Here is a 9,548-nt window from a genome sequence, read left to right on the forward strand (position 1 = left end):
GAGAGGGAGGAAGGAGAAAGGGAGGAAGAGAGGGAGAGGGGGGAGAGAGAGACGCGATGGTGACAGGTTTTCCGTGTCGAATCACATGGTAGTTCTCATTATATTTTCCATGTTTTCAGCATAGAATCAATCTAATATATAGAAACACTAAAGTTGATGAGAAATCGGGGATGAAATATAGAAGAGCGCTAGTTCGCTCGATTCGCTATCAGCTCCGATTCAATTTTGAAGTGTAGTTACTGATTCGCACAATGGATGGTGAAGCTGATTGGTTTTCACGTATTCTATATTATTTTCTCATTAAAGATTTCTTTAATGAGGGGCATTTACTCCTAATTATTTTGCTATAATAATGTAATTATAAAAATATGAAAGAAATAAATATACAAATCTTGATGTTGCAAACGCAGGACCAAAATAATATATCGCCATAATAAAAAATCAGATATAATTATATTTTTGTATAAAGCATTAACTTATAAGTAATAGCTTTCATCTAAAAAAATGTACAGGGTGATAAAAAATTTCAACTACAAAGTTTTAAGTTTATCAATTCAGTGGTATTAAATTAACGACAAATAAGTTTGCCACCTGAATATATAGTAATAACATATATTTAAAAAAAAAACAAACTCTGCAGTTAGTTATATATCTTAGTAAATACTAAAAAAATTTTGCACTAAAATTTTTATCGGTTAATGAACTGAAGTCTATTGGTTATCTGAGAGAATTTATCCGTGGAAAAATAATCGCGGCCACCGTCGATACGTTCCCGAAGCGACTTAAAATTTATATCAAAACTCATATTATTTTGAATATTAATTATTATTTTTGGTATTAAAAGTCCACTTTAGATCTATAATTCACGACCAAATTCGAAACAGAATTTTATTTATAATTTTGCCTATCATGTAAAATAGAAAATTTTTAAAGAAATAAAATACATACATATAAAAAATATACATCATTAATATATATTTTCCATACGCGTGTATGTTATTCATATATATATTTTCTTCAAATGTTTTCTATGTTATACGATACGTAATATCATAAATAAAATCTTGCCCTGAATTAAAGATTGTCTAAAATAGGTTTAAAGTTCAAATAACAGTTCAGAATTTTTTTTTTATAAATATAAATTATTAATAATTTAATACACACTTGGTAGTCAAACTTTTTTATACCCTGCATTATATGTGTATGATAATTTTTTTACGCTAAATCGTGGAACTAATTAGTCGAAAAAGACGCTGCTTCTAACACTTTAGTAATTTAGTGATCATTTATAAATATCGATGATAGTTTGTGTGCTCTGTGCTATGTGCGTCAGTGCGTTATGTACGCAATCACGTACGAAATGATCGTTTCTGTTCAAGTGACACTGACGATTCCATGTGCTAGACTAATCGCGCACGCTAATTATCCAATTATCCGATACTCGTCTGTAATCACTATAGGGATTCAGATGCAGAGGAGAAGGGAACTGCGCGATGCATCGTACCGAAATGCCGATTTGCGATCAATAAATTACTGCAGGATCGTTTTCGAGCTTCCAAAGCCCTCTTCTTGTGTTCTAGTATGCACTTAAATGCATCACATTTGCTTTTAGCGAAGGTTCAGTTCGCACAATGCGTTTTGGATCAGAGAGTTTGTTTATTTTGCATTTGCTTCGACGTTTAAATATTCATTATTATCGCGGTTAACTGGGAATAGTAGAAGGAATATTACTAAAACATCGCTCTGACCTTTGTGTACCTGTAATATAAAGGATTTAATTATCAAACGATAACGAGGAGTAGAATACAATATTCAGATCAGTCAATCGTTTTTGTAACAATGGGATAAAATGACTGGGATATATATTCAGTGTGAGAGAAGAGAGACAAGACTTTGGACGAGTGCTTGGATGAAGTTTATGTGAGATTTGAAACAAAAGTGTAAGCGGCAAAGTTAATTAGTAACAATACTAAAAATTATTTATATATTAAATTTGTAGCACATATTAAATTTAAGTTAAGGTTATAACGCGATAAAAAGAGATTCAAATAAAACAATTTTGTCAAAATTGTAACACAAAATCCATTATTACATGTTATAATGGATGTTGTGTTATAATTTTGACTTGTTATATCTAATATTAAAATTAAAAGTCATTGAAGATAAGATATTGCAAGATGACGTGATAAATAATTTTTACTAGATGTGTTCAGGGATGAGAATTTAAGAGAAGATGATAAATTTGTTATTTTTTATGGAGATTTTTTTATGGTGATTTATAATATACAATATTACTTCAGGATCGATTTAAGAACCATTTTATGGAAAATGTCAGCCTGTTATGTGGCAATCGATACGCACGAGAGTTGATTCCTCTCGCAGAAATTTTTAACGCCTGCAATTTGCAGCTTATGCGCACAATGAAACAATGAAAGCAAATATATTCAATACAATATTGAAAGGCGATACTAATTAATTATTCGCGCAAATAGCTCCCGTTAGTTTCTTTCAATAAATTTACTACAATTTGCACGGATATTCAATAATTCGAATTACTCATTCTCATTTCCAGTCATTTTAATTAAATTTAATAAGTTTTATGCCAACTACTAATTAAAAAAAAAATGAATTCTTTATTTATATAGATTAAGTTTTGAAACTTGTAGTTTTTGAAAAGCAGCATATAAGTACGCAGTTGAATAGTTTCGTTAAATCGCCTTTTCAAAAGAAACTCTGCGCGTAAACATCTAAGACAAACACAATGTTTCATCTAGCAGGAGACCGATTTGCGAGTCGACGAATATCGGCCTCGAAAGTAATTAAACTTTACTGCTTTGTGCTCAACGTTTATCGTGGATGAGTGTAATTAGTCCGCTAAAGGCTTGGCAAAGAAATTAACTCTGTCAGGATGCGTATGTGTACATTTACAGAAATATATTCTCTACCGTTTAATCGAAGAGGACATACATAGCAGAAAGGGGATCACATAAAATGTGATTAAAAATACAATATTGCGATAGAAGGATGAGATTTATCGTAACTTACAGCGGAGAAAAATGACAAAATCAAATATTTGCACATCATGGATATATCGCATGTTTTTATATGCTCGTATACCGAGAGAAAAATGTTTATACTAAATTTTAATAAATTTTTATCTAAACAGTATATTAGCTGAATATTTACCAAATATAAACATATATTTATTTAGAAAATTATTAATTTGATTTAACTAGCATTTTTTTATTTAGTAAATATTTATTTATCGTATGTAAATGTATTAAGTTAATACTATTTGCACAAATATTTATTAAAATTGAATATATTTTTCCAGTATAGAAAAGTGTTTTCAAGTATTTTGACAATTATATTGTTAACGTTTTTTAAACTGTTATTGTATATTATAATTTTTATTTATATTATATTATTGTATAACATTTTATAACTATTATTTTACATTATATATTAAGAATTTTAAGCATGAATTTTAATTCACGTATAAATACATATGTGAATAAATCAAATACGATAAAGAACGCCAAGAATGGTCAAATTTTGGATGTTACAATTAATTATATATTCTTTTATTAACATTATATATTCTTTTTATTAAATTATTCCAGGTATAATTGCGAACCGATAATGTTTTAACACAATTATTTTGAAACGCTAATCCCCCTAATTAATAATAGAAAATAAATTAGAAAGAAAGAAATTTATTTCTTTTTTATTTTCTTCTCGCAATTATATCGGGAATAAATTGATTTAATAAAAACAATATATAAAAGAATATAAGTAACATCAAAAATTTGATCGTTCTTGGCATTCTTTATCGTATTTGATTTTATATTATAATTATTAGATTATTTGAATTACAAATAAGTGACTTGACGTATTTGTACCGACACGAATAAAAGATATATGTAAAATAGAAATTTGAGTTTGCGCGTAATCGTATTTTATCGGTATTCTGCATGGAGATCCTTCTTACTCTTCATTTTATCACACGAAAGGGCAACTATTATCGATTTATGATGACATAAGATATATCAAAGGTAGAAACATCAATCGAAATACACATCAATGGTAATACAACTCGACAATCACATTCTGGTTTACTTGGATGAGATCGGTGGAAAAATCATGCATCGAGTGAAAGTTTAGACAAACAATAGCTAGAGAGATATATCGATAGATAAATAACTAAATAGATGCACGTGTAGATAAATAAATAGATAAATAGATAGATAGATGGATGGATATGTAGAGAGAATATGTAGGGTAGTAGATGAGACGCGCATGCATCCGCGTGAACCATACCCTCGGTGGTGATACGTGGAGGGGTAGGTGTGGGTGACCTAATTTTTGCAAAACAGCCGGGGCTGCGGATCCACCGCCGGTCTGCGGAATACTAGTAGTGGCGCTGAGGGTAGTCGCGGTGATAGTCGGTAGTATAGATACCCGCCACCCCTCTTCGCACATCGTTCGGGCACTCGGAAAATCCGTTCGCTTTTCCGGATGCTACGGCACTGTGCCGCGGCGTCGCCGCCGGAGAGAGAGAGAACCCTTTCGTCAGTTGGGTCTCGGCCGCCGTCAACGTCAATACGACGAAGGCGCACGAGAGTACATCGCCTCGGCTCCGGTTAACGCCGAGGCAACGCTCGACGGGAGAAACGCGCACCTGGTCATTTGCATCTTTCGCTACGCATCCCCATTGTCTCCTCTCAGTCTTTTTCATCCTTTTTGACACACGCTCCGTTTATCTTTCTTCATCTCTTTTTTCCTTCTCTCTTTCTCTCTTTCACACACACACACTCTCTCTCTCTCTCTCTTTCTCTCTCTCTTCTCTTTTCTTTCTCTGTCTCTTTCTATCTTCCTTTATGAACTCCAACACGCTCAAATACCAATCTACCGGTGCATCGCGAGCGTAGCTACGCTCATGTGCGTCGCGAGTGGCCCGATAGTGGATGACACATAGCCGAGGACGCATCTCTCGGGTGTGATAGGGAAACAGCTAGGTTCGCGTGCTTGATGCAGAGTGTAACCGGCGAGGGTATGGCCGACAATTGCTCCATTTCTTTCGGCATAATCCTCACGAGAGTGCCCGCGAGTGCTGTCCCCGAGTGCGACGGCGGCAGACGCGCCGGTTGTGAATAATAGAGGAGAGATTGTTCCATTCTATTAGGTAGTATTGACGCTGTTGGCGTTATATTCACCGGGAGAGAGGTGGATGCTTTGTCGAGGATCGTTGTATGTTTATCTATCGCCGCTTGTACAAATTTACGTGCCATTGTTGTAGCAATGTGTACGATTGCCATCGTATATTTTTGATCAACATCAATCGGGTAATTTGATTTTTTTCTTTGTGACGTTTGTATCTTTGTGACAATTGATCCAGAAATTGTTTATTTGACCTTTTTTTTTTTAAATCAGTACGAAGGGAATTTGGAATGAATTTTATTTCTATTTGCTTTTATATATATATATAGAGGGAGAACAAAAGAGTTAAGAGGGTATGAGAGTATTTGCTTTTTGGCAGAGTTGCTGTGTATGAATGTTGCAAGCGTGGTGAATGCTTTCGGTTTATTCGTTAAAAGAACTTGATGATTCTTTCATTTTCACAAAAGAGAGCACATCTTTTTCGTAACATCAATTTTGTGAGCGCTGTTTCATAGACTTTTACTTAAAGTTACTGGAAATTAAACATTATTCCATCTCTGAGAGAAGTGGCGAGGAAACGTGTTAAAATATCCGACCTTTTACTGAACGATTAGGTGAGATTGAGTCAAAGAAATGAACTGATTTATTGGTCGTTTGATTTCAAAGGAGGTACAAATGGATGCGAGAGAACGAAAACCTTAATTTCTTTTAGATCTTTTGTCGTAGTGTGGTGACAAACTTTATCAGTGTATCTCGACAATTTCAAAGTTTCCTCATTTTTTCTTAATTGCAGAAATGACGTTTCTTATTACGACGCCTTTCAATTACGGATCAATATCCTTTTTCGTTAAAAAAATAAATGACTAACATCTTTTCTCTTCGGAATTCCATTTTCTTAATTCACGCAGCGCGAAAGAGAATAATGAATAGGAGAAGAAAGTGAGCGTGCTTCGGAAACTGTTTCGTTTTTCACTTCATACATGACATGAGATCTCGTTTAGGACGCCCTTGTGAAAGTATTGAAATATTTATCCGAGATCGATTACTTTAATGGACGCTGGTAACCTTGTTAGCGGAACTGAATCCTTCGAACGGCGAACTTTTTAATTTTGTTAAAGAAAAGCGCTCGCGGCGACAATTTTGTGATATCCAGCAGAAAAAAACGTTGTATTAGCTTCTATTTCTGAAAAATCAGATGGGTGGTTGTATTCTTTTTTACAAGTTTTCATATCTGCCTCTGGTTTTGCACGAAAGTTTAATGGTTCGCTGCATCATCGAGACTTTGAAATAATAAACAAACTAATTTTGTAAACAGTGCTCTGTTTTCTCTTTAAACTCAGTAGATGCGGAGTTATTATCATATGTTCTTATTTTAGAAACATACTTTACACATTTTACATAAAATTGAATCTCTGAGCGTCATGCATCTCTTACTTAATTCAAGAAGACGCGTTTAATATATTTTAATTAGATAAAGGATTCCGGAAGGAATGGCGGGAATATATTTATAATTAAATGTTTAATTTAAGTTACAAAAACATATAAGATATTATCTTAATGAAACCATTATAATAACTTGTAGACTATTTCCATCTGGATTTGCAATTATAAGTTATATAGAGTCGATCTTTTTATCGATTTTTCTATCTAGCAACTCTTCTCGACTTCAATGTGTGATAGACAAAAGTTTTCCCATATTTTATCACTCCAAACTTTTCGCTAAAGCGCGAGAAGCACATTTAAATTGTTTTTGCGGGATCATTATTTTTCCGTTCGTTGAAACACGCAACATGATAATGTCGCGATTAAGTAAATTATTCTAACTGCAGAACGCTTTTATCATTTAAAACGTTTTAACTGATAATAATAACGAAGGATAAAACATAAATGTACATTTATATATTCTCACGCGATGTATTTTTACCGTTCATTTATTTTTTGAATGTTTGGGCAGATGGTTTAAACATCTAAATTGTTAATTGTTCTGTTAAATATTAATTGATCTATTAATAATAAATGCTTCACACACAAATTCACGTAAGAGCTATTCATTAAAAATTTTTATGATACCAAATAGCGTTTTTTTGGCTAGTATTTTCCCTCTGCTTTTATCTGTCGCTCTTTCTCTCTCTATTAATTTTCGTTTACTCATCATCTCTAGAGTGTTCTTCGTCGCCTGTCTGTGAAACAAGAATACCGTTTTCTCGCGCATCTGCGTGTGCATTCTGTACTTCCGCGATAAGATTTGCGACTCAATTGTCTGCGAAATTGAATATTCTTCTCACTTCAGTAGTGTACGCGTAAAAGATGTCTTACAATAAAATTTGTATGTGCTAAACAAATTTGTGAATACAATATGTGGTTTAGAAATTCAGAATTAGAATTATTGTGAAAAATTAATTGTGAAAAATGTATCTACCTCAGATTAATACAGATATTTTGACAATAACGCGATCGAGCCATATTACTAATGTTACTTAACTCGAATCGTTAACATATATATAGATAAATATTTAAATAAAATCATCGCTTTATTTCTTGCGTTAATTCGTAACGATGGCAGACTTTTTATTTTTGTGTGGGATGGCTATTGTGTTGCTTATACTTTTGTATTACAGAGTGTGCAATATCGACAGGTTGCAAATGAAACAAACGTTTATTCGATCGCGTTCGTCAAGTTTATGCTACGGATGCAGCGCGAGATGATAGAGACGGGATCTCACGAGCACCTGTTGTAAAATTTCAATTGTGTGCGTGCGTTTTCTGTTGCGCAAGTTTTATCGTTCTACAATCCGACAAAGTTATACGCGCATTCTGGTTTTATTTTTCTCTCTGAAAATCTCCGAAGAGTTTTGCGTCAATCCGTGTGCTTTCGAGTGGGAATATCTCTTGTATAATGTCGTTTTGTTGTCTCGTGACTCGAATTGTTAAATTTTCGTGTGAATGGAACAGGAAATAGATTCTTTCCATCGTGTATCATATCGAACGGACATGCGTGCGATATAATATTTACCGATCCATGCACTTCAACAACATGAATTATGCATGACATCTATAACATACATTACAATTTCTTTTCTTGCGATTTTTTCAATTTTGCGAATTCTTATTTAAGAATTCGATAATATTAAAAGGAGAATAAGAATCTTTATTAGATCGTATATGTGTGTGTGTGTGTGGGTAAGAACACAATAAGAAATTTGATTATTATGGGCCTTTAATATTAAAAGAATTGTATTGTAAAGAGAATATAATCGAATTAAATCAAATTATTTTAACTATCGTAAAATTGTTTAAGAATCTATTAATACGTGTATTATACATATAAGTAACAAGTGATTCTTTGTTATAAGTTATAACAATGGCACATAATAACTTCAGCAAATGACTTAGCTGAACGGAATTTCAAAGAAAAGATAAACATTCATCGATATTTTCCAGAAGTATATAAAGTGCACTAATATGTGCCAACATTTATACATGCGTACATTGCCACATATTGAAATATGTATCGTGAGATCAAACTTCTAACACGTGAACTTGTTAACAGTTATGTACTCGATTGGATCGATATTTGCAATAACTGTATTAAAGAAAAGTTACTCTCTACATTTTTTGGAGTAAATCTCATTCCAAAAAGTTAAAATACTGCTTGAAAAAGAAGAAAAAATTTGCAATCTTGAATAAGAGTGGCAAATTTTCACTTTTTTTTTTTTAAGTAAGATTTTACACTTTGAGATTTACTCCAAAAAAGGAGTTACTTTCTTTTTGGAGTGAATCTTTCTTCTCCCCAAAAAGAGTAAAAATCTGCCACTTTTATTCAAGAATGCAAATTTTTCACTCTTCTTTACTAATTGCGGTATTTCAATTCTTTTGGAGTAAGATTTTATTTTGAGAAATTTAGAGAGTAAGATATTATATCATTTATCATTTTTTTATTAGTAGTCCAAACTTGTGTGTATGATACTGTCCATATTTGAGTCATGATAACATTTTTAAGACCTTACGGTCTGTCATTTCTTGAACTCATTCGACTTTCATCGCCGAGCGAAAACGTCACCGAGAAATTCGATAATAGTTACGAATGTATCAGGGATGCAGCCTGTATACGAAGAAATGCCATTGGTTGTCGACAGATAAATGTCAATTTAAAGCTTGAGAACAAGACAAGGAACAAGGACATTCTTGACACTAATGCAGCTTCGGCAAAATGTATGTATCTTCGGCAGAAACGAACGTCACGCAATGTCATATAGTTTTATTCAAGTGCCGCGTGGCTACGATTATTTTTGGAATTATAAGGTTAACGAGAAATTATAGTCAATTCGTAGTTTCGAGTAATCATCTAATATTTGACCACTTTATCAATTAACGTGATGATAATATCA

The 9,548-nt window shown here is 32.9% G+C and overlaps 1 protein-coding gene across 1 annotated transcript in view; it reads left to right on the forward strand.

The window, feature by feature from the left end:
* The window catches only part of LOC108748908, a 45,485-nt gene that overhangs the window by 19,159 nt on the left and 16,778 nt on the right, over positions 1-9,548 (forward strand). Inside the window, exon 2 of the mRNA XM_018487326.1 lies at positions 1,461-1,650. Coding sequence (XP_018342828.1) covers positions 1,461-1,650 — 190 coding nt within the window. The remainder of the gene's footprint in view (positions 1-1,460; positions 1,651-9,548) is intronic.

This window comes from Trachymyrmex septentrionalis, unplaced genomic scaffold (genome assembly GCF_001594115.1).
Source record: "Trachymyrmex septentrionalis isolate Tsep2-gDNA-1 unplaced genomic scaffold, Tsep1.0 scaffold11, whole genome shotgun sequence".
NCBI classification, from domain to species: domain Eukaryota; kingdom Metazoa; phylum Arthropoda; class Insecta; order Hymenoptera; family Formicidae; genus Trachymyrmex; species Trachymyrmex septentrionalis.